The 26,005-nt window shown below is 48.1% G+C and overlaps 2 protein-coding genes across 3 annotated transcripts in view; both read right to left on the bottom strand.

Moving 5' to 3' along the window:
* Nucleotides 1-4,134: 4,134 nt before the first annotated feature.
* The window catches only part of LOC128346286 (zinc finger protein 420-like), a 57,496-nt gene continuing 35,625 nt past the window's right edge, over nt 4,135-26,005 (bottom strand). The window contains exon 7 of the mRNA XM_053299428.1: nt 4,135-7,805. Coding sequence (XP_053155403.1) covers nt 6,775-7,805 — 1,031 coding nt within the window. The 3' untranslated portion in view covers nt 4,135-6,774. The remainder of the gene's footprint in view (nt 7,806-26,005) is intronic.
* LOC128346279 (zinc finger and SCAN domain-containing protein 31-like) lies at nt 7,992-25,909 on the bottom strand. Of its 2 annotated transcripts, XM_053299418.1 has the most exons (6): nt 25,517-25,909; nt 23,077-23,565; nt 22,559-22,685; nt 21,918-22,000; nt 20,034-20,160; nt 16,427-18,317 (listed from the first exon to the last, which is right to left on the bottom strand). In XM_053299418.1, the coding sequence occupies exons 2-6, from the start codon at nt 23,488-23,490 to the stop codon at nt 18,310-18,312; spliced, it is 759 nt and encodes a 252-aa protein (XP_053155393.1). In that variant the 5' UTR covers nt 23,491-23,565; nt 25,517-25,909; the 3' UTR covers nt 16,427-18,309. The 2 variants fall into 2 exon arrangements, with proteins under 2 accessions (XP_053155394.1, XP_053155393.1); XM_053299419.1 differs by lacking the exons at nt 16,427-18,317; nt 20,034-20,160 and adding an exon at nt 7,992-8,069.

Genomic DNA, 26,005 nt, shown 5'->3' with positions numbered 1-26,005 from the left:
AGAAAACTCTAAAAACTAAATACAAAAAACCCTCAGAAGCTGTGTTTTGCTGCGTTCAAAGCTGAGACCGCTTTTGGGTAGAAGCTACTTCTCAAGCGGCTGGTCCTGGTCTTTATGACCCTATACCTCCTTCTCGAAGGCAGAAGCTGAAAGAGATCATTTCCAGGGTGCGTGGGATCCTGCGCTATCTCTACAGCTTTATTATAACACCTAGTGGCATAAATTTGATCTAAGGTAGGAAGAGTACACCCAATTATTTTCTCCGCAGTCATAACAACCTTGGACAGCAGTGTTCTTTCTCTGGCTGTACAACTACCAAACCACACACAGATCCCATAAGTCAACACACTCTCTATAGCACAGCGATAAAACACCAACAATAGATTACTTGAGAGATTAGTCCTCCGGAGAACTCTCAAGAAGTATAATCTCTGCTGTGCTCTCTTCACCAGATCTTTGGTGTTTGCTCCCCATGTCAGGTCATCTCTCAGCTCCATTCCCAGAAATCTAAACACCGAAACCCGTTCCACACAAATCCCTTCAATAATGAGTGGCTGGAAATCCAATTTGCATTTCCTGAAATCCACAATGATCTCCTTTGTTTTCTTTAAATTGAGGAATAAGTTATTCTCCCTACACCACTCTGTCAGCCTCTCCACCTCCTTCCTATAGGCCGACTCCCCTTCTCCAGCAGTAATCAGACCAACCACAGTTGTGTCATCTGCAAACTTAATAATCCTATTGCTGAAGTAATTGGGAACACAATCATATGTGTAAAGCGTGTACAGGATGTGACGCAAGACATCACATCCTGGCACCCTTCCCGGACCTCCAGAGATACAGGCGGCAGTAGTCAGTGTGCATCTGGATGGGCAATTCGCCCGCCCTGGCGAGCCAGCAAGATCTGATCGTCTGTGGGGAGGGTGAGTGTAACCTGCCTTCCTCGCAGCCCACCCGCAAGCCATTCTCACTGATCGTGAGAAGGCTTCTAGGTCTCCCCCAAGTTCGTATTACCAGAGGGTCAGGTAAATATCATAAATGCGGGGGTGTAACAAGCCTGGAGTGGGCCCAGAGACAGAATTTTAAAATGGGCCCCTCGCTGAATGCACAAACACACTTCACAATATATAGTCATGTGACTTGCCTCATGTGACTTGCCTCATGTGACTTGCCTCGGGGGGGGCCTTGAGGCGTGGGGGCCCCCAGGCAGCCACCTCCCCTTGCCTAATGGTAGTTACGCCCCTGCATAAATGCTTCTCTGAGGGAGGGCAGGATGCCTCTTTGTCTTAAGGAGGCTATTATTAGGCCACTTTTCAAGAAACCTGCACTGGATCAGTCGGAGTTAGTGCATTACAGACTTGTCTCTAATCTTCTTTGGTTGGGCAAGGTGATTGAGCCAGCGGTTGCATCTGGTTGCATCAGCCGAAGCCAATAAAAGGCACCTCTGGCCACTGCCTCAACCTGGGGCACCAGGGATACCCATATCAATAATACACCTCTTAAGGATCACCTTAGCATTATCATGGCCCAGAGGGAGAAGATATTCCATTGACAACCCATATGATTTTAACTTTTCAGTAATTAGATGCATCCAATCAGAGGAATGTTCATCCTTAAAAATTAGGGGAGCTAGGCCAGAAGGGGAATAAATAAATTTCAACCAAAAGTTGAAATATAAGTCCAGGCACAGGACTCCAAACTTGACAAGCCCGCTTCCAAACCCAGCTTAGCATTTGACACACAGCAGGGGGTTGAAAAGATAGCCCTAAGGAATTTAGACTGGACCCCCTTTGGCTGATACAACAGATATGTCCATTTCTGGAGACAAATGACCTCAAAACTGTGGTACATATCTTGGTAACCTCTAGGCTTGACTACTGTAATGCACTCTATGTGGGGCTACCTTTGTACATAGTTTGGAAACTACAATTGGTACAGAATGTGGCGGCCAGATTGGTCTCTGGCTTCCCCCGAAGGGACCGTAGAACACAGATTCTAAAAGACCGGCACTGGCTGCCGATATGTTTCCGAACGAAATAGAAAGTGCTAGTTATTACCTATAAAGCCCTTAATGGCTTAGGTCCAGGGTACTTAAGAGAGCACCTTCTCTAACATGAACCCTGTTGCCTATTAAGATCATCTGGAGAGGTCCTGTTACAGTTGCCAACAACTCATTTGGTAGCAACCCGAGATGGGGCCTTCTCTGCGGCTGCCCCAGGGCTTTGGAACACGCTCCCTGCTGAAATAAGAGCATCTCCTTCTCTGTTTGTTTTTAGGAGGACCCTGAAGACGTACCTGTTTCCCCAGGCTTTTAACTGAAATTTAATTTTTAAATTTTAATGTGTTATCTATTATGATTTTTCTTTTTTCATGTATTTTAAATGTTTTTTATTTTATATTATCTTTTAATTCTGTACACCAGCTAGAGATTTCTATACTAGGCAGTATATAAATTCAATAAATAAATAATAAACAACATTAGAAATCAAGGGGTCATCTAAAATTCAGAGACCTCTTCCTTTTGAGTAAGAAGGGTATAACCAGTGTTCAGCCTCAATTTTTAAAAAGGGCTAATCTTAAATTCAAAGTCATATTGTATATGGGTAAACACAGTCGTTCTTAATAATCCCTTTTTGACAAATATCCATATTGACGAATATCATCCATATTGACTAATATCAAAAAATCCCATATTGACAAATATCAAGAAAAATATCTTTGTCTTGAAAACAAAAACAAAACACTATTTTCCTTTCCTTTTTAGCTCAGCTATGGATGTGTTGCTCATGTCCTTAATTATAAAACTACTCGTATTTTTAAGCCCGTTAAAATAACGGGCGCTAGTTGGGTTACGTTTTTCCCCTCTCCTCCACCCAGCTGGGCCCACTGCCTCCTCTGGCCCCAGACTGTTGCCTCTCTTCCCCTCCCTCCCACCCCAATCTCTTGCCCTCCCTCCCCCTCCCCCTCCCCCCTCTCTCACCCTCCCCTCCCTCTCACCCACCTGTCCCAGTCCCTCTTGCCCCTTTCCCCTCCCCCACTCCCTCTTGCGCCTCCCCCTGCCCCACTCACTCTTGCCCTTGCCACTCCCCCTGCCCCACTCCCTTTTGCCCCTGCCCCTCCCCCCTGGCGGCCTCACTCTTGCCCCTGCCCCTCCCCTGCCCCACTCCCTCTTGCCCTTGCCGCTCCCCCCGCCCCACTTCCTCTTGCCCCTCCCCCCTTGTCCACTCCCTCTTGCCCCTCCCCCGCCCTTTCTCCCCCCACCCCGCATATTTATTTTATTTTTTTACCGGCCCGCCGCTCCTCCTCCCGGGCGGCAAACAGTTTACTTTGGAAGCGGCGGTGAAGCAGCAGCAGGAGGCGGCAACTGGGCCCGCTACGCCACGCGGCCTGCCGTGGCCGCTGCCGCCGCTTGTTTGTCATTGCGAGCTGCTGCCGGACAGCCACCGCTCCCCCCATTCCTACCTTCATCCCCTGGTATCAGGGCCCACTGTGGGCTGCCCTTCCGCTGCCAGGCCGGCCCCGCAACCACCAACCGCCGCCCCACCGCCATGGGCCCCACTCGCCAGTTCCCGCTTGTTCTCCTTCACCTCTGCCGCCTCTGCCCTCCCTGGTCCCCGCTTCTCCTTCTTTTGACCCGGGAGACAACATGGCCACCGTGTCTCTGCGGCCGTATCTTTCTCGGGCGTTCAGGGCATGCGCTCTGCGCATGCCCAGAACGGCCGAGAAAGACACGGGCGGAGAGACACGGGCGCACACCTAACCATTTTATTATAGAGGATATTCCCTTTTGTCTACCAAGTGGCTCCAAAAGAAGAAACCCAGTATGTGGGGGTTGTGAAACTACTTCTGTATTTCAAATGGACATGAATCGGCCTCCCTGCTCTAGATAATGACCGTGGGGAAAGATTCATAAATATCTTGACAACAATGATGGTCAGAAATGGAATTTGTATTGCTTTCTCGGCGGGTGGGGTGGGGATCATCATATATGGTCCAGGCCTGATTTATATACCAAATATGCTCATTAGCTAGCATACAAAATTAGGCCTGTCCCATAGTGTCACCAAGTGACCAAGTTCTTTTATATAGTGACCACGTAGGATCTGGGCACAAGGAAGGACATCAAACCATTCCTAAAAGGATTCAATGGGCTTTATTGAGTATAAAAGAATAACAACATCAATCACGCTGAGCAGAAAGCAGAACACTCTTATCAATATATTACTTACAGCATTTAAAACAGAACATCCTAGCCAGCACCAATATTCAACCAGTGTTCCTAACTACCATATGTGTGTGTATTAAATCTTCCTAGAGCCTAATATAATTCAGATACAGATGGAAAAGGTGGGGAGGAAGGCTGAGGGCTGGCATGGTTGGGGGGGGGGATCAGGAGTTAGTAGAGGGGGAAAAGGGGGGGAAGGAGAAGGAGGAGGAAAGATGGAGAGACCCCAAGGCTTGTAGAGGCATATTACCAGGATCAGAGAGACTTGAAAACGCAGGATCTTTCAGCTGAAGGAGCGAGGCCTCTGGCTGGAGACAGGAGTTGTTGAAGTTGCTCAGATCACGGCTGAGAGTCAGAGCACCATGGCTGGGGAAGTCTTGACTTCTCACTGCGCAGTAGAAGCCACAGACAGCTCCTGTCCATGGACAGAGTTCCTGCTTGTTGCCCCGCGGCTTAGCAGCAAACTCTGGGATCGCTTGTGAGCAGATCTTGAATGTAGACACAAGATGCCCATAGGCAAAAGACTGCTAACTCTCTGTCCAGTAGCCTCATTCTTTATAGTGTATTTTCCTTTGATCTCTCATAGAATCTATTCAAATCTCCTCTTTTCCTGGGTCCCCAAAAAGGGGTGACAATGCTGTTACCTTCTGGACAATGTCTTTTAATTATTCAGGATATTGGCCAGGCCAGAGAGATCTGAATCTCATCTTCTGTAAACTGTGCACTTAGAAGGGAGGGGGAACATTGCCCAAAGCACATCTGCATCTCAGAGCTACAAATTGCATCTTCCCCGATTTGCCAGTCTGACCCCAAAAGGTGTTAAAGTGTTAGTAGAAGGACTAAATCTACAGGTGTTCTCCTAGGGTGGAATTTCTATAGACAGCAACTGAGTAATCCCCTTTGGGCATAGCAGAGCCATCACTGACAAAGATTAACATAGATTTCTTGCAACAGGAGAGGGGAGATCAGCCTCTGGCCTCTTCCTCAGACATTATCTGGTAGTGAGTCACATTTTAGCATATTGATTAGCTCAGGCCTGGCCTTGAGTACCCATTTCACAATACAATGCTGGATTGCCTCCTCCTTCACAGAGCAGTTGACCTGGGTGTCAGTTCACCTTCAGTCCAGGCCTTAATTCATTTCTTAATAGAAAATGAAATCAGACACAGGCCTGAATTCCACATGCTTCTGAGTTGCTACCTTTAAGCCTAAGGTTATGGCACATGTGCTCGTAACATTATCTATAACAAGGACTCTGTCATCCATCTTTCATTCCTCTGTTTTAGGGAAAGAAGTTGATGTATTCATTTATTATGGGGACTCTGGCCTCACATTTACTCCTATTTTAACTAAGCAGAAAATACTGAAAGAGAAACTAAAAACATTTGCAGGAAACGTTTGGATCACAACAGCTTTTGGAGGAGCTCAACCTGAAGTTGCATCATGATTTTAAATCTTTCCAGCACTTCCTTGGTTCTTCTTTCCCCTTCATTATGAAGAGGAGCATAATGATAACATAGGAGTACTATGTGACAGATTCCTCTTCCATCAGCCAATTGGGCTTCTGCAGTGGTACGTCTTGCCTCGCCAACCTTTTGGAGTTCTTTGAGAGTGTCAACAGGTGTGTGGATAAAGGCTATCCAGTGGACACAGTATACCTGGACTTTCAAAAAGCTTTCAACAAAGTTCCTCATCATAGACTCTTTGAGAAAACTTAGCAGTCATGGGATAAGGGGACAGTTTCATGTGTGGATTGGTAACTGATTGCAGGACAGGAAGCAGAGCAGAGATTATAAAGGGAAAGTTCTCTAAATGGAGATAGGTAGGTGGTGGGGTTCCCCAGGGATCTGTACTGGGAGCAGTGCTTCTTAATTTATTGATAAATGGTTCAGAAGTTGGGGTAAGCAATGAGGTGGCCAAATTTGCAGATGACACCCAACTAATTAAGATAGTGAATACCAAAAGAGATTGCAAAGAGTTATTGTGAAAAGGAGCTCTCCAAACTGGGGGAGTGGGCAACAAAATGGCAAATGCGGTTCAATGTTAGCAAGTGCCCTGAGCCTTTTTGGAAGGGTGGTATAAAAATTGAATGAATGAATGAATGAATTAAAGAATGAATAAAATAAAGTGTAAAATGGTGCACACTGGGGCAAAAAAACCCAACTTCACATATACTCTTATGAGATCAGGCTGTCAGGAGAGGGATCTTGGGGTTGTGGTGGACAGCTCATTGAAAGTCTTGGTTCAATGTGCAGCAGCTGTGAAAAAGGCAAATTCCATGCTTGGAATTATCAGAAAGGGGATTGAAAATAAAACTGCTAATATTATGAGGCCCTTATACAAAACTATGGTGCAGCCACATTTGGAGTACTGTGTTCATTTCCGGTCACCAGATCTTAAGAAGGACATTGTAGAACTGGAAAACTTGCAGAAGAAGGCAATCAAGATGATCAGGGGCCTAGAGCACCTAGAGGCAAGGCTGCACCACCTGAGGCTTTTTCGTTTAGAAAAATGACGACTGAGGGGAGGCATGATAGAGGTCTACACAATTATGCATGGTGTGGTTTCTCTCCTGTGTGGGTTCTTCGATGCACAGTAAGGCATGCATTGCCGCTGAAGCTTTTTCCACACTCCAAATATTTATATGGTTTCACACCAGTGTGGATTCTTTGATGCCTAGTAAGCTTTCCACTTTCATTGAAGCTCTTTCCACATTCCAAGCATTTATATGGTTTCTCTCCTGTGTGGATTTTATGATGCCTAGTAAGCTTTCCACTTTCACTGAAGCTCTTTCCACACTCCAAACATTTATATGGTTTCTCTCCTGTGTGGGTTCTTTGATGCACAGTAAGCATTCTATTCCCGATGAAGCTCTTTCCACACTCCAAGCATTTATATGGTTTCTCTCCTGTATGGGTTCTTTGATGCCTAGTAAGTATTGCATTCTCGCTGAAGCTTTTTCCACACTCCAAGCATTTATATGGTTTCTCTCCGGTGTGTGTTCTTCGATGCACAGTAAGGTATGCATTGCTGCTGAAGCTTTTTCCACACTCCAAGCATTTATATGGTTTCTCTCCAGTATGGGTTCTTTGATGCTTAGTAAGCATACTATTCCTACTGAAGCTCTTTCCACACTCCAAGCATTTATACGGTTTCTCTCCTGTGTGGGCTCTTTTATGTATAGTAAGTGTTGCATTCACACTGAAGCTCTTTCCACACACCAGACATTTATATGGTTTCTCCCCTGTGTGGGTTCTTTGATGCACAGTAAGCGTTCCACTTTCACTGAAGCTTTTTCCACACTCCAAACATTTATATAGTTTCTCTCCTGTGTGGATTCTTTGATGCCTAGTAAGCTTTCCACTTTCACTGAAGCTCTTTCCACACTCCAAACATTTATATGGTTTCTCTCCAGTATGGGTTCTTTGATGCACAGTAAGCATTCCATTCTCGCTGAAGCTTCTTCCACACTCCAAGCATTTATATGGTTTCTCTCCAGTATGGGTTCTTTGATGCCTAGTAAGATTTCCCTTATGTCTGAAACTCCTTCCGCACTCCAAGCATGTATATGATTTCTCATCTGTGGGCATTTTCCACTGAAGTTTAAAGCTTGAACTGAAGCTTTTCCTTCTTAGATCCTGCAGCCTTCTTTCTCTTTCTTTCTGCATTGTTTTTTGCATTCCATTTTCATGGACATCACCAGGCTGAGTAGCAAATGGTCCAATCCTCTTCTTCCATTTTGTTTCAGTTTTCTTTTTCTGTTTTTCCCTCTTCTTCCATCTTACACTTCCCAAATATCCTCCAAAAGGATTTGCCTCCTTCTTCCTCCTCCGACTGTCACCTGCTGGGATGAAGCCAGAAAATTGGTCACAACCTGGGATAGAAAAGGAGCCTTCAGGAAAGATTATGAGAAGAAAGGTTGGCAGCTTTTTCCATATTTGGCATCTATGTGATTACACTAAAAGCTATTGGACTCAGACTGAGAAAAGAAAGGAAAACATACCGCAAACAGAACTGGCCTTAGACCCCTGTTATGCTCCCGTTAAGTTAGTTTGGCACTGGAAGGCTGGTGTAATACTTCATTTAGATAGTATATGAATACTTCCTTGCTGAATGCTATGTATTTTGTGGAATAGCTTGAAAGGGAGATGGAAGAATTGTTTCATTTTAATAGGGGTCTATAGCTTCATTCTCACTAGTATGGGATGCTTTTAAATGTTTTATAAGGAGTTGTATAATAACATATGCACCCTATTTTTAAAAAGTTACAAAAAGCTAAGAGAGTCTTTAGGGGGAAAAGCCCAAGGCATTATTAACTTCATATGCTACACACCCCTCTCAGGAATTTTATAAATGTTTGTTGGTCATTCAGAGATGGACGTTTGGGGCAGTGTAGAAATAAAATATATAATAAAATAAAATATGTACTTCACAAATCATATGCATTGGAGATTGAGTTTCTGTTATATTGTACTAAAAAAATTTGGAAGTTGGGAGAGAAATCAGCAGGTGAAGAAATTTAGGCTTCTAAACTGAAACAGATGAAGCAACAAAATAGAATATCTGCTAGGGGTGTGCAAACCAGACAAAAATGCAGTTCAGTTTGAATTGGAATAAATAGAAATCGATCTGTGATGTGCCGAAGCAGTTCAGTCGAAATGACCGGCTGGTCCAGTCGTTCAATTGAACTTCATATGCTACACAACCCTCCAAGGAGTTGTATCAATTTTTGTTGGTCATTCAGAGACGGAAGTTTGGGGCAGTGTACAAATAAAAAACATAATAAAATGAAATATGAACTTAATAAATCATATGTACTGGAGATTGAATTTTGGTTATATTGTACTAAAAACATTGGGAGTTGGGAGAGAAAGCTGCTGGTGGGGGCTGTGGGGATCGGGGGCCACGTGGCCCCCACAAGTTCCAGGAGCGAGTGCGCGGGGCATCCTGGAGAGACCCCCAAGACCCCCCAGGGGTCTACTCTTGTATCACTGCACGCCGCAGAAACGCATGAGCAAAAAGGAGGTTAACAGAGCATTATCTCCGTTAACCTTGTCTTAGGGGAGGGCTATTTAGGGCGGTTAACTGCCGGGAGCAACAATTTCAGCTCACTTTTTGCCAAAGCTCTATCCACACTCAAATCAGTTATGTGGTTTCTCCCCGGTCTGGATTCTATGATGTACAGTAAGATTTCGCTTCTGGCAGAAGGTCTTTCCACACTCCAAGCATTTATATGGCTTCTCTCCTGTGTGGGTTCTTTGATGCCGCCGGATCGGCCGCCCACACGAATGCCAGCGATGTCACGGAACCGGCGGGGGCTGCGGGGATTGGGGGCCACGAGGCCCCCAAAAGTTCCAGGATGCCTCACGCAAGCACATGGGGAATCCTGTAGAGACCCCCAAGCCCGGGAGGTCAGGGGTCTATCGTGTGTCACCGCATGCCGCGGCAACAGGCAAGCCAAAAGAGGAGATTAACGAAGCACCCGCTCCATTAACCTCATCTTAGGGGAGGGGTATTTAGGGCGATTAGCTGCCAGGAGCCGTGCAGCTCCTGTTGCAGCCCACGATCGCCCCAAGGCGGGCTGGGCTCCATTGGCCCGTTTGGGGGCGATTGTGAGAATTGCCTCAAAGTCTTTGATAAGATACATATGGGGGTTTTGGAACAGGTATTGATTAAGCTTGGATTGGGTTCAAATGGCTAGTGCAATTAGATACTCTGAGAATATTCATGGCATTATACTAAATAATGGCATGGAACTAAATAGTAGGATCTGCTGCAGCCAGCAAAATCCCCTAAGGGGTGAGGGTGAACATGTTTTGGATAAACCAGAAGGGGTCAGAGTAGAGCCAGGAGTTGAGCAGAAGGAAACACAGGACAGCTTGCCAAATAGGACAAATGATGGTAAGCAGGAAAGCACACACCAGCACCAGGAGAGGGACCTGGCATATAGGTGTCTATACACCAATGCCAGAAGAATTCCGAGCCAAGATTGGTGAGCTGGAGTACTTGGTTACTAATGAAAACATAGATATAGTGGGTGTAACAGAAACCAAGTAGAATGGTAAGAACCAGTGGGGGGAAAGACGACTGCGGGGTGACAGGATAGAGGTCTATAAAATCATGCATGGTGTGGAGAAAGTGGATAGAGAGAAATTCTTCTCCCTCTCACATAACATTAGAACCAGGGATCATCCCATGAAATTGATTGCCAGGAAATTTAGGACCAACAAACAGAAGTACTTTTTCACACAACACATCATCAACTTGTGGAATTCTCTGCCACAAGATGTGGTGACAGCCAACAACCTGGATGGCTTTAAGAAGGGTTTAGATAACTTCATGGGAAAGAGGTCTATCAACGTCTACTAGTTGGAGAGCTGTGGGCCGCCTCCAGCCTCAAAGGCAGGATGCCTCTGAGTACCAGCTGCAGGGGAGTAACAGCAGGAGAGAGGGCATGCCTTCAACTCCTGCCTGTGGCTTCCAACGGCATCTGGTGGGCCACTGTGTGAAACAGGATGCTGGACTAGATGGGCCTTGGATCTGATCCAGCAGGGCTGTTCTTATGTTCCTATCTTCTTATTCATGTATTCATGGTGAAACTGTTAAAAAGTACCATTTATCACTAAAGCTGAAGTTTGAGCTACAATTCCAACTGGCTATTGTGTCAAAAGTCTCTGGTCAGCTTCTTCAGTAGAGTGAGATCGTGACACCCACCTCCCACGTGGGCTTCTGCAGCCTGGCAGCTGGAACAGCCCAAACACAGCTGAAGTGACCTCCCAGCTACCCTTCTGCTCACATTACATAGCTGAGAGGGGAACCTCCCCCAGGATGAGTGTCTGTACAGGTAAGAACATAAGAACAGCTCTGCTGGATCAGGCACATGGCCAATCTAGCCCAGCATCCTGTTTCACACAGTGGCCCACCAGATGCTTCTGGGGAGCACATAGGCAAGAAGTATGTACATGCCCTGCTGTTGCTCTCCTGCAACTGGGATTGAGAGGCATTGTGCCTCTGAGGACGGAGATGGCCCACAGCCATCAGACTAGTAGCCATTGATAGACTTCTCCTCCCACGTGGGCTTCTGCAGCCTGGCAGCTGGAACAGCCCAAACACAGCTGAAGTGACCTCCCAGCTACCCTTCTGCTCACATTACACAGCTGAGAGGGGAACCTCCCCCAGGATCAGTGTCTGTACAATAAGAACAGCTCTGCTGGATCAGGCACATGGCCCATCCAGTCCAGCATCCTGTTTCACACAGTGGCCCACCAGGTCCCTCTGGCGAGCCCTCAGGCAAGAGGTGTAGGCATGCCCTCTCTCCTGCGGTTGCTCCCCTGCAACTGGGATTGAGAGGCATCGTGCCTCTGAGGACGGAGATGGCCCACAGCCACCAGACTAGTAGCCATTGATAGACTTCTCCTCCATGAATCTGTCTAAGCCCCTTTTAAAGCCATCCAAGCGGTTGGCCATCAGCACATCCCATGGCAAGGAATTCCATAGATTAATGATGCCCTGTGTGAAAAAGTACTTCCTTGTCGGTCCTTAATTGCCCGACCTTCAGTTTTATGGGGTGACTCCTGGTTCTAGCATTGTGAGAGAAGGAGAAAAATTTCTCTCTGTCCACCCTTTCCACTCCATGCATAATTTCATACACTTCGATCAAGTCTCCCCTTAGTCGCCTATTTTCCATGGTAAAGAGCCCCAGATGCTGTACCCTAGCCTCAGAAGGAAGGTGCTCCAAGCCCCTGATCATTTTGGTTGCCCTCTTTGCACTTTTTCCAGTTCTATAATAATCTTCTTAAGATAGGGTGACCAAAGCTGTGCACAGTACTCCAGATGTGGCCGCACCAGAGATTTGTATAAGGGCATTATAAGAGAAAATAAAATGGCACTTTTATTTTCAACCCCCTTCCTAATGATTCCTAGCATGGAATTAGCTTTTTTTCTCAGATGCCGTGCACTGAGACAACACTTTCAATGAGCTGTCCACCACAACCCCAAGATCCGTCTCCTTTTTAGTCACCAACAGCTCAGATCCCATCAGCATATATGTGAAGTTGGTGTTTTTTGCCCCAGTGTGCATCACTTTACACTTGCTCACACTGATGACCTAGATGGAGACTCCACAATTAATTTGATGTCTTAACTGGAGGTGTCCGACAACTCCTCTTATACGATTCGGCTGGATCAATTTCAGTTTGTGACTCCTGATGATGTGGACAAGCTGCTTGGAGTGGTGAGGCCTACCACTTGTCCTCTTGATCCTTGTCCAACATGGCTTGTTCTAACTAGCAGGGAGGCTGTTGTAGGCGGCCTGGTAGAAATAATAAATGCTTCTCTGAGGGAGGGCAGGATGCCTCCTTGTCTTAAGGAGGCAATTCAGGGGCGTAACTACCATTAGGCAAGGGGAGGCAGCTGCCTGGGGGCCCACACACCTCGAGGGGCCCCCCAGAGGCAAGTCACATTTGAAGTGAGTGTGTGTGTATCAGCAAGGGGCCCATTTTAAAATTTTGTCTCTGGGCCCACTCCAGCCTCGTTACGCCCCTGAGGCAATTATTAGACCTCTTCTAAAGAAGCCAGCGTTAGATCCCTCAGAATTGAGCAATTATAGGCCAGTTTCCAATCTCCCATGGCTGGGCAAGGTAATTGAGAGGGTGGTGGCCTCTCAGCTCCAGGAGGTCTTGGAGGAAACTGATTATCTAGACCCATTTCAAACTGGTTTTCGGGCGGGCTATGGGGTGGAGACTGCCTTGGTCGGCCTGATGGATGATCTCCAATTGGCAATGGACAGAGGAAGTGTGACTCTGTTGGTCCTCTTGGATCTCTCGGCAGCTTTCGCTACTATCGACCATAGTATCCTTCTGGAACGCCTGAGGGGGTTGGGGGTGGGAGGCACTGTTTTACAGTGGTTCCGCTCCTACCTCTCAGACAGATTCCAGATGGTGTCAATTGGAGATTGTTGCTCTTCAAAATCTGAGCTTAAGTATGTTGTTCCTCAAGGCTCCATACTCTCTCCAATGCTTTTTAACATCTACATGAAACCGCTGGGAGAGATAATCAGAGGATTTGGAGCTGGGTGTTACCAGTAAGCTGATGACACCCAGATCTACTTCTCCAGGTCAACTTCTTCAGGAGTTGGCATATCCTCTCTAAATGCCTGCCTGGAAGCAGTAATGGGCTGGATGAGGGAGAATAAACTGAAGCTGAATCCAGATAAGACGGAGGTACTTATTGTGCGGGGTCGGAACTCTAGAGACGATTTTGATCTGCCTGTTCTAGACGGGGTCACACTTCCCCAAAAGGAACAGGTTCGCAGTCTGGGAGTACTTCTGGATCAACGTCTCTCCTTGGTTTCTCAGGTTGAGGCGGTGGCCAGGGGTGCCTTCTATCAGCTTCGGCTGATAGGCCAGCTGCGCACATTTCTCGAGATCAGTGACCTCAAAACAGTGGTACATTTGTTGGTAACCTCCAGACTGGACTTCTGTAATGCGCTCTACGTGGGGCTGCCTTTGTACGTAGTCCGGAAACTTCAGTTGGTCCAGAATGCGGCAGACAGGTTGGTCTCTGGGTCATCTCGGAGAGACTACATTACTCCTTTGTTGATGGAGTTACACTGGCTGCCAGTAGGTTTCCGGGCAAAATACAAAGTGCTAGTTATAACTTATAAAGCCCTAAACGGCTTAGGCCCTGGGTATTTAAGAGAGCATCTTCTTCACTATGAACCCCACCGGCCGCTGAGGTCACTTGAGGAGGTCCGTCTCCAGTTGCCACCAACTCGTTTGATGGCTACACAGAGACGGGCCTTCTCGGCTGCTGCCCCGAGATTGTGGAATGCGCTCCCTGCTGAGATACGATCCTCCCCATCTCTGGCAATTTTCAGAAAACACCTGAAAACACATCTCTTCATCCAGGCCTTCTCAGCTTTTTAATACTTGTTTTTAAATTGTTTGATTGTTTAATTGTAGTTTTATGATGTTTTTAATTGTTAATCATTATTTTATGTTTTATAACTTTTATTTTTATTATTAACTGATTTTAATGGTGTTTTAATGTAAACCGCCCTGAGCCTTTTGGAGGGGCGGTATAAAAGTTTAAAAGAACAAAAAAAACCCAAAAAACCTCATTTGCCATTTTGTCACCCAGTCCCCTGGTTTGGAGAGATCTTTTTGGAGTTCCTCACAATCCGTTGTGGATTTCACTACCCTAAATAGTTTTGTGTCTATCTGCAAATTTAGCCACTCCGCTGGTCAAACCAAAGTCTAGATCGTTTACGAACAAGTTGAAGAGCACTGGTCCCAGTACCGATCCCTGAGGGACCCCACTTCCTACCTTCCTCCATTATGAATAATATCCATTTCGTCCTACTCTGTTTCCTGTCCTTCAACCAGTTACCTATCCACACATGAACCTGTCCCCTTATTCCATAACTGCTAAGTTTACTCAAGAGCCAATGTTAGGGAACTTTATCAAAAGCTTCTTGGAAGTCCAAGAATACAATGTCAACCGGATCACCTTTATCCATATGCCCGTTGACACTCTCAAAAACTCCAAAAGATTAGTTAGTGAGGCAAGACCTTCCCTTGAAGAAATCATACTGGTTCTCCTTCAACAAGGCCTGTTCTTCTATATGCTTAACAGATGCTGGATCTCCCTCTCTCAAGATGCTTTGGAAGGCTGCGATCCTTTTATGGACAGTGTGATAGTTGGAAGCAGCTACAGTCCTATCAATAAACTTCTGAAGTCCAACGAACTGCCCTCAAAGTGGGATTCCTAAGGGGGAGGCTTCAGAATGGAGCAGAGAGAGGCAGTTAAACTGAACTACTGAACACTCGGTGTATCATATAGGGCTTAGAAAAGCCCATAGATAGGGACATAGAGAGCTAGCTAGAGGGTTTCTAGAGAGGTCTGTTCTGAGACTGGTGGGGTTCCAGGGAGGGACGGGATAGGACAGGATCTGTGTCTATAGGTGACAGGCGATCCAACTGTGGCTATCTCAGTCATATACTTAGATAAATAGTACAGTCTGTCAATTTACACTGTGTAAAACGTCTGCCAGTGGGTGAAGTCTGTGTCTCACCATCTTACATCTCACATTATTTACACTTTAGCCAAGGCTTGTTACTATGATTAAAGAAACCCTTACAAGCGTCAAGCCCTGCTTTGGCAGAGAGAAGCCTTTAACCTGCTTGTACATAAATACACTTGATTTTCTTTCATTTAAAAGTTCATTCTGTATCCAGAGTGGTAAACCTTCTCCTCACACAGCCCTCAGCTACACTACTAGGGGTGAGCATGATGGCCGCAGTGAAAGAGAAAGAGAAGACAAAGAGAAGTAGAGATAAATAGAGATTGCTCAGTAATACTGGTAAGTATAAGACTGTTAACCTCTCTAGTTTGGGGTACAGACCCCCATTACTAGTAGAGTCCCAGGCTGACGAGTGGGGTGCCACTTGTCACAGAGAGCGTTCCATCTTGGGTGGGTGTTTGATTGACATAATGAGCCCTTTTGACCTCGGTAAAGACATTCTGTGGAGGCTTCCTGTGAGGCCTTGTTTGCACACCTGTTGTTATGCACTCTGTGTAGGGCCTTCATCTCTCTCCTCCCAGTCACAACAAAACCAGGCATGACAATGAGGTCCTCAGCTTCTGACAGGTTTTGAATTGGGAGGCGGGGCGGGGAGTGAGAGTGAAGGGTGCCACCCAGGGGAGGAGCCACCATTGGTTGAAAGGGTTCAAAGAACCCGGGCTGCCCACTCATCAGGAGCCGCGAGCAGACCGTCCTAAATGGGTCTGCATGGCCCTGTTTGGAGCCGTAATCGACCATGCTGTGCGTCTCGAGTTACTCTCCCTGAAAGCCTGCTTGCTGCAGTAGCAGCTTCCCGCACAATTGATTGGCTGGCTGCATCAGACGGAGGAGCTTTGTCATCGCTTCGCCGCTCTTGTTCCTCGCTCAGCTGAAACAATGGCCGCATTACCTGCGAGTATTTGACCTGGGCTGAGCAGGGCCTTGGGAGAGAGGCCTTTGTGTTCGCAGGAATTAGCTATTGTTGTGTCTACCCGAGGGACACGCGAGCGAGAGACACAGGCACGCGAGCGTCCTCTGTCCCACCCCCTCACTGCTTTGCCTTCTATTCACCTCCCAAGCTGCCCTTCCCTCCCTTCCTCATCTCCTCCCCCCCCCCCCCCGCACACTTTGTTCTGCAATATTAGGATAAAGCTGCCATGGATCTCCCGTTTAAATAATTGCAAAAGAATAGGGAGACAATAAAGAGTGAAAACAAGAAAAAACAAAAACCACGATGCAGAAAGTGAAGAAGAGAGCGCAAATACGCTCTATCGCTTCATTTTCAACACCAGCCCCCACTCTCACATACACATTATAGGGGCAGGCTTGGGTCTCATTCTGGAGTTTAGAAATGTGAGGAGTGGAGGCAGGTGGAAAAACACAGCCTGTTCTTATGCTTTGTTCTTGTGCATGTGGGGTCAGGTACTCGCTTTCCCACGCCAGTCGTGTTCAATCCCAGAAAGAGAAGTTTGGGGCAACACACTCTGCCTGATGAAAGACACGTGGTTTGAGCAACAAAACCTCAGCCGAGCAGAAGGAAAAAGGGCTTTGCGCTAGAAGTGTACTAAGCGGCCAGCAGGCAGACCAAGCCCTAATATGCTGAACCCCCAACCCACTGCAAAGTTCATTTCGATGGAGCTGGCGGAAGAGAAGGTAGTACTGATGGATCCGACCCTCCACTAGTGTGTCCATCACCCTGCCCACAAATACAATCTGACCTCACAAGAAGCCTCAGGAAATAATCACAGCCTTTCAAAAGCTACTTGCTGCTGAGTCTCACTGAAAGTCGACGTTGGGACTTCCCCAGTAAACACGCTTAGTTTCAGTTCTCCATACACAGATACAGGCAGGCGCACGCACTGGGCGCGCTCTCTGAGGGAGGGTTACTGCACTCAAGCAGCAGCGGCGGCTTTGCTCTTTAAATTGGTCTCAAAGCCGACGACAGCTGATCTCCCACGTGATATTTCCCCTTCTGGCTGCTGGCGGAGTTGGGGAGGCGGGGGCAGAGAGACCAGAGGAAGGGATGGGGAACCTTGTTGCGAGCTTGGCACGACTGTGAAGAAGCGCCAGCAAAAGAGTGAGCCTCGGAGAACTTTTCTGGACCAGGCTGCAAATTCAATGAGTGTGGCTTTTCGTTCCCAGGGCAAGCAGCACGTGTGCTTGAATACCCTAAGGGAACACAAGATCAGCGTGGCACTTTTGATAGGGCAGGGGTGCAGGTGCAGCTATAATTGAGCAGCTGGGTGTAACCGGCGAGCACAGCTTCCCGAAAAGCTCCTCTCAATCTGATGAGATTTTTAAAATTTAAATCATCCTTCTCTTTGCCTGCAAGACCACGCCCCCGTGTCCGACGTCTGACTCCGCTGCTGGTGCCACCTCTCTCATGCATTAGAGAGGCCAGTAAGAGGGTCCTTGGAGACGAAGGGAAAGACCTGGAGTGGATACTGCTGTGGCATGAAAAGATCAGGGAAGGAAATTGCTTTTGTGCAAGCTGTATTCCTGGAGAAACAGGAACGGTTTTATATATTTTAGGTTCCTTTTTGTACTTTCTCTTTGTATTTTGTATCTGCTACTGTATCTTGGAAACTGAACATCTAGTTGCATGTGTGTCTTGACTGAGTGTCCACGTGACTGAGTATTGATTCTGATATAATTTTGATTTTTTTTTCAATAAAAGAGATATTGGTAGAGAAAAGAATCCCTCCTCTACATTTTTTTTAAACTTGTCTGAACCATCCTTGGTTTAGCTCAGCCTAAGACCAAAGCTGTTCACTTTCTTGGGGGAGAGGGTCAACTGGGAGAAAAGATAAGTTTTATATTTTATATTAAGCAGGCTCATACATTTTCCCCTCAGAGGTTCCATATACAGGAAAATCGCCCTCCCTGCAGACGGTCAGCCTCCTGAGGGGAGGGGCTGCAGCTCAGGGGCAGAGCATCTGCTTGGCCTGCAGGAGTCCCCAGCTTCCATCTCCATGCAGCACTGGGGAATTCTTCATCTGAAACCCTGGAGAGCTGGTGCCAGTCAGGGTCCTAGTGAGTCAGATGGATCAAGGGTCTGAGCCCATATGAGGAAGTGTCACCTCTTCAGGGTCTGTCAGACAGGGGCGCCTCAAGGAGGCTTTAAGGCTCTCCACATGAGCAGTGTGGAGAGCCTTAGCGGGTTCTGCAGGGAGAGCAAGCTTGGCCCGCTCTCCCCACAGACAAGCAGAGAGCCCACCCTGGGCGGCCAGATCGGCCACCCACACAATTACTGGCTCCGTCACGGAGATCAGGGTCTGCCAGGCCCCCAGAAGTCCCAGAATGCCCCTCCCCAACACTGGGAAGCTTGTGCTAGCTTCCAAGTCGGGGGTCTCCTTGTGAGTTGCCATGGCGCAGAGCCACACCGTGGCAACTCACAGTCACAAAAATGGGGTTAGCGGAGCGCTCGCTCTGCTAACCTTGTTGGGGGAGGGCCTTTTAGAGGGCGGAACGCCGGTAACCGCACAACCAGATTCAGGGGAGTAACAGCAGGAGAGAGGGCATATCCCCAACTCCTGCCTGTAGGCTTCCAGCAGCATCTGGTGAGCCACTGTGTAAAACACGATGCTGGACTACAGGTGAAACTCGGAAAATTAGAATATCGTGCAAAAGTCCATTAATTTCAGTAATGCAAGTTAAAAGGTGAAACTGATATATGAGACAGACGCATTACATGCAAAGCGAGATAAGTCAAGCCTTAATTTGTTACGATTGTGATGAAAACCCCAAATCCACAATCCCAGAAAATTAGAATATTACATGGAACCAAGAAGACAAGGATTGTAGAATAGAACAATATCGGACCTCTGAAAAGTATAAAGTGTACTGTGCTTGACTGGCCAGCAAACTCGCCTGACCTGACCCTATAGAGAATCTATGGGGCATTGCCAAGAGAAGGATGAGAGACATGAGACCAAACAATGCAGAAGAGCTGAAGGCCGCTAATGGAGCATCCTGGTCTTCCATAACACCTCATCAGTGCCACAGGCTGATAGCATCCATGCCACGCCGCATTGAGGCAATAATTGCTGCAAAAGGGGCCCAAACCAAGTACTGAATACATATGCATGCTTATACTTTTCAGAGGTCCGATATTGTTCTATTCTACAATCCTTGTCTTCTTGGTTCCATGTAATATTCTAATTTTCTGGGATTGTGGATTTGGGGTTTTCGTGAGCTGTACGCCATGATCATCACAATTATAACAAATTAAGGCTTGACTTATCTCGCTTTGCATGTAATGCGTCTGTCTCATATATCAGTTTCACCTTTTAATTTGCATTACTGAAATTAATGGACTTTTGCAAGATATTCTAATTTTCCTAGTTTCACCTGTAGATGGGCCTTGGGCTTGATCCACCAGGACTGCTCTTATGTTCTTAACTCCCGTGGCGGCACACGACCGGCCAAACCAGTTTTGACTGGTCATGGGAATAGCCTCTTTCTTTACAATTATTGATTGCATTTCTATCCCACCCTTCCTCGCCTCCTAGCCTCACAAGAACCCTATAAGATATGTTGAGCTGAGAGATTCTTGGTTCAGAGCCACCCAATGAGACGGATCGCCGAGGGGCATTCTGACCCAGATCTTCCAGCTTCTCGTTTGACACTGACAAGTACACCACACTGGCCCTCACTGACAAGTAGACCACACTGCCATGCTGCCACCATCAGAGCAAACTAGTCTGATACTTCCGATGCCTTCTAAGGGGAAAGAGGGAGTCTCACCCAGAGAGTCCACAATCCAACCATTCTCTTCCATGACTTCCCTGTGCAGAGTCTTTTGGCTGCAATCCAGCAGAGCCAACTCCTCCTCTGTGAAATGCACGGCCACGTCCTCAAAGGTCACCTGGCCCTGAAAGAGATGAAGGAGGAAACATTTCCTCCGTTGAAGATCACATAATGGTGCTGTTTCTCCTAAGCAATAATCAGAAGAACTGTCCAGATAAGGTGGAGTGAGAACGAAAGGGACATTGGGACTTTCCCCCAACACCTCGTAGGGCCGGGCACTCGCCGGACTGGGCATCAAGCAGATCAATATCCGGGGGTTGCCTGGCTCTGCACAAAGCCAGCAGCAACCCTGCTGGCAGGCAGGGGAGAGCAAGGAAGCTGGGAGGACAGCCGCCCTTGACTGGACCAGAATGGCCCGAAAAGCTGTTGTCTGGCTGCCGCCAGGAGCTAAAAGGTCCCTCCCCTCTGTAGAAACCCTAGGAGATTATGCGGGGAGAAGAAATGAGTCTTGTGTGGCGGTCCCTTTAAGGGCTAAAAGGCAGAATACAGGAGGGTGGGAATGGAAGGAGGCGAGGGGTTAAGAGGTGGGGTGGCTGACCCTGTGAACATATATCATGGGCTTGAAGCCAGTGATTAGGGATGTGAGAGCCGGCTCAAGGTCGAGATGTCTCGCACTCGAACTGGCCTGGCTCAAGACCTCAAAGTTGCACCAAACCAAACCAAATAGGCCCAGAGCCAGCGTGGGGGGCGGGAGGATTGTTTTTTTGGTTTATTTGATGGGCTCAGGAGGAGGATATCATCGCCACAGGGGAAGGGGAAGGCAGGGAGGTCCCCTGATTTCTCCCCTCCGGCCATGCAGATGGCCACTGGGCATGTGCAGCAGCCTCCAAAATGGCTGCAGCCACCACAGAGAGATGCCTAAGGAGCTGAAAATGACCGGAGGTGTCCGGATATACTAGAACCTAACCGGGGTTTCCGGTTTTGTGCACATCCCTAGCAGTGATGAGGGGGCCAGTAAAGATGGAGGGTTACTGCTTGTATGGGCTCCTGGGGAGGAGCAAGGCATTTTCTCTCCCTGACAGATGGAGGAGGAACAGGGTGCTTAGAACCCCCTCACCACCCTTCTGAGGTCTGTTTGCCCAGGGGTTGTGAGGCTTGTGAAGAGGAAAAGCCACAAGGGTATATTCCCTTGCAGTCACTCATTATATTACATACCATTTTTCAACACGTGGTGAACATAAGAACAGCCCCGCTGGATCAGGCCCGAGGCCTATCTAGTCCAGCATTCTGTTGCACGCAGTGGCCCACCAGATGCCTTTGGATAGCCCACAGGCAAGAGGTGAGGACCTGCCCTCTCTCCTGCTGTTGTTCCCCTGCTACTGGGATCCAGGGGCATCTTGCTTCTGACACTAGGGGTGGCCTATAGCCACCAGACTAGTAGCCATTGATAAGCTACTAGTCAGCCCAGTGGTTGTCATAGGACAAGTGTCCTCTCTCAAAGTGCCTCCAATTCTTACAAAAGTTACAATGGAGACTGCAGCTAGGGATGATGGGAGTTGTAGTCAACAACCTCTGGGAATCCCTGGTACAGGAAACGTTAGAGGAGACAACAGCAACAGCCCCTGGGAAAGATGCTATCTTGAGGGGAAGAGGCACACTGGCTCTCCCCTGCTAAATAATCCAGAGCCAGCCTTTCCAGAGGCACCTCCTCATCCAGTTCGTCTGATTCAAGCTGCCTTGAGTGCCCTTCACAACCTTCCTAGCTGGCAGCTGTGACAGAAGCCAAAGGAAGGAGAGCTTCTTCCAGCCCCAGAGGGGTGTCCAAGGAAGAGAGTGTCTCTGCCCACCCTGCATGCTCTTTCTCCAACAATCCCTCCCTACCTGTTCTGGTCGTCCTGAAGTGCCTTCCACTCCACAAGAAGGAAGAGATGGCTGGGAATGCAGAGGCAGTGTCATGCCAGCCCCTGCAAAGGACAGCAAGGTGATAGGAAGAGAGAATATATGATGAAAGAGAGAATAGATAAGAAAACCCAACACAAACCTTTAAAAAATAAGAGAATTTTAAAAACCACTCCATGTTAGCTTTGTGCAGAACACAACATGCATATTTGGGCACATATAGACAACTGTCATAATTCAATACATCCTTGAACTGGGGGAGAGGCTGGAGAAAAGGCCTGAAGAGGAGAGGTGGGGGACATTTTAATTCTGGATGATTTTTCCAAAGTAGAAGTGGAAGATACCAGTGGACTCCCAAACCATCCCCTTGCAGGTGCTGAAATGTTACTAAGTCAGGCTCCGTATTGCCCACACTGACTGGCAGTGACTTTCCAAGGGTTCAGGCAGGAGTCCTTCTACACCCTATTCATTTGTAACGCCTGAAACAAAAGATCATTAAAACCTTTTGAGAGGCTGGAGAGGAGGATCTTCCTCAAATGGGAGCAGGGAAACATAGAAGGAGACCACAGTCAGCAGGGATATTTGAGGGAGGACAGGAAGGTGTCTGCCCCATCCTGCCTTACCCAGCAAGGAGGCACCACTGCCCTCCTCATGTAAGATCTCCCTGGACAAGGGTGTCTGCCTAGCGTCCGATGGGTCCTTCTCTGCCTCGTGGAAATCAGGGGCTGCTTCTGACAACAGTCCTTGTGTCTGAAACAGACAGAAGAGGAGATCCCAAGCAGGGAACAGGGAGAGAGGGATTAGAAATGGAAGAGGGCAGGAAAGAACCACAGGAACATAGGAAGCTGCCTTAGAAACCCTTAGTCCATCTAGCTCAGTGCACTAACTGGCAGCGTCTCTCCAAGACTTCAGATACAAGTCATTCCCAGACCTTCCTTCTTCACACAGTCAGATGTTCCCCCACTGAGCTATGGCCCCATCCCCAAGAGAAGGCCCCTAACCAAAGAACATTCTGGGGTGGGCAGGTCATGTCTTTCAGTTATTCCCGAGTGGCTCTCTTGGGCACCTTCTGGTTGAACTTAGGATCTCCTGCCTCCTGTTCTCAGCCCTTTGAAACTCCCAGGATGAAGAGCTCTCTCACCTCCTGATCTTCCTGCTGCTTCTCCTCTGCCTGGCTCAGGAGAAAACCTTCTGCTAGCGCCACTGCCTGGGAACTGGTCTCTGCTCCGCATTCTCTCACCCAGCTCTCCATCTCCGGGGGCAGGACAGTCAGGAACTTCTCCAGGATCACCAGGTCCAGCATCTGAGCTTTCGTGTGCCTCTCTGGCTTCAGCCACTGACGGCAAAGGTGGTGGAGTTGGCTGCAAACCTCTCGGGGCCCCTCGGTCTCCTGGTAGCAGAACCGCCTGAATTGCTGGCATTTTGCATCTGAGCTGTTGGTGTCCTCCTCCCGGATCTTCTGCCCTGTCCTTTCCCAAAATTCCCCAGTCATCCCAGCCTGGTTGGCCTCAGGGGCTTTTCCTACTTCATGGCCAGCTGAGTCTTCGTTTTCCATCTTTAATCTGCCCCAAAGCAGCCTCCAAGGGATGGAAGTCTGTGACACCCTAATTCCACCTTGTGGATCTTCTCCCTGCAAGAACGGGAGACAAATTCTAGAAATCAAAGAGGAACTAGAAAGAGAGTGTGGGAAAGGCATGGGGCGTCTTTCCTTAAAGGCCACAGAACTAGCCTCCCCCCTAGTCTTCCCTTGGGCTTTCCCTGGAGCCACCAATGTATCTGCTTCACCGTTCTCCTTCTACAACACCAACTTCTCTTTTCTCCCTCCCTTTCAGGAGCTTTCTGCACACAGGAACCCCATGTGTCATCCCTGGCATCGGCCGGAAAAGGGGGGGGTGGCGGAGGGACAATCCTGGAGAGCTGCTGCCGGTCAGTGCAGGTAGCAACAGTCTGTCACCGCCGGGAGGCGAGTGGGAACTTTAAGAAAGAGGAGGGCAGGCCCTTACCTGCTCTCCCCTGCCCCAAGCAGCTTCCTGCTGGGGTGGCATTCATCCCAACTACCCACGCATGGGCACCAAGCTGGGCACTCTCAGCCTAGCCCCCAGCCATGGGCGTGCCGGAAATTAGGGATATAACCCAGGACCCCAATTCCCATAAAACTACATTTAACACAGAACAACACTACATACAGGCCCAAGGCCTGAACCTAAGCACAACCATTTCGTGACCAAATATTAAACTCTTAAGTTACCTTTAGAATATAGTTAGGCCCACAGGCCCTCCCTTCCCTTCCTTTCTTCACACCAGAGCTGTCTCTGAACCTTTGGAATGTAAATTAGAATTGCTAGCTTCACTCCTCCTCTGAGCACATCTTAGCCTTGGAGATAAGGAAGTGCTAGCCATACAGAGGTAGGAAAACAATTGTTACAAGAGCATAGCCAAAGGCAATAAGAGTGAAACTGTGACTAAAGGGTTGATCAACATCTGAGACCACCAAATGCCAATTACCATAGTTTGTTGTTTGATGTCAACTGGAGATTGATCTACGTATGTAATTGCTAAAGTGTCCTCTTTCAATGTATTGCTATGTCATAGATGAGTTGAACAAAGAATTTAGAAATGTACAAATAGTTCCTTAAAGCTCTGTACCCCTATACAACTGATTTGGGCGCTGCCTCGCCCCTGTTGTCTTACTGAATCTGCAGCAGTAAATCCTACACACTTTCCCCTGTGTGGTATCTCTTATTATCGTCGGTTACCACCCAGACAAAGGACCGGATGTTCGGTATATCATTAGATAAGGGGAGACATTTGTCTCCTTGCCCGGCTGCCTCAAAGGGATCCCCAAGGCCAGTCTCCAATGGAGCATGCACACTCACTCACCCCGCAGCGCCCACTGGAGCCCACCCTGAGCACAGGTTTGGCTGCTCTGCCTCCTCCAGAGCGGGGAAGGCACCACCCCCCAGCCCAGTTTCTCTCACACCAAGGCAGTGGAGGGAACAAGAAAGTGGGGAGTGGGGAAGCGAAGGAGAGGTGCCCGTGCAGAGAGACACAGACTACACAGAGCGGAGCCAGAGAGACTAAAGTCTGAGAGAGCAGTACTGGAGGGACTTTGCCTGCTCGGTTTTCTGTATCTTTTCTTCTTCTCCCTCGAAAACAGGTGAGGGGGCAGCAGCGTAGCAAGGCTGGGTGGGATGGGGAAAGCAAAGCACAGGACTGGAGGAGAAGCCGAGGAGGAGGAGGAGGAGGAGGGCAGGAACATTTCCTGCCCGCAGCCCCCTTCAAGCCTCCTCGGGAAGAAAGGAAAGTCTTCTCCCTCACACACACACCCGCGATATTCCCCCACCCCACACAGGTCTCTCGGCATTCCTTGTTTTGAGCCTAAACTTGAATCAGTGTCAGCCTGATGTGAGCGTGAGTGCACTATATATTGTTACGTGTGTGTAGAGCAGCGAGGGGGCCCATTTAAAATCTCGCCTCTGGGCACAATCCAACCATGGCACGCCCGCAACACCACCCACCCGCCTCCTTTTCCCACTCTGGCCCCCCTTGGACCCCTCTCTCTCAATGCACGATCACCTCACCAGATCCCCCCGGGGTACGAGAAGACCGGGGTCACCTTCCCCCAACGGGAGAGGCAAGAACGCTGCAGCACTTTCTGACTTCCGAGTGAAAGGAGTTTCCAGGAGCTCCGGCTAGAAGCAGGGACATGAACACGCTTTGCTACCTCCCTTACGTCACGACGGGCACTAGCTCCACCCCTGTGACATGGGCATAAGCCATAACATTTGTGTATGCAGAGCAAATGTTTGAAGCAAGTAGGTGCTTCTCTCTCGTATTAGGCTAGAGCTAAGAGCAGGAACCCCCTCCTTAGGAATGTGTGTTGGGCCTCACTGAGATAAGCCGTTGGCCGTTAGTTAAAATCCAACAGCAGCTGAAAGAGGCCCTAGCAGCCCCTAGTAGATAAGATAAGTGAGCATACCAAAGGAACTCAAGTCATTAGAAATTGAGCTTGTAGAAACTCTTGTAAACCATTTCCTGAACTTTTCTGGAAGTATGTAAATCTTTCTATA

Source organism: Hemicordylus capensis, chromosome 2 (genome assembly GCF_027244095.1).
Source record: "Hemicordylus capensis ecotype Gifberg chromosome 2, rHemCap1.1.pri, whole genome shotgun sequence".
Lineage (NCBI taxonomy): Eukaryota > Metazoa > Chordata > Lepidosauria > Squamata > Cordylidae > Hemicordylus > Hemicordylus capensis.
Note: the sequence above shows the minus strand (reverse complement) of the source record. Positions and strands in the feature narration are given on the sequence as shown.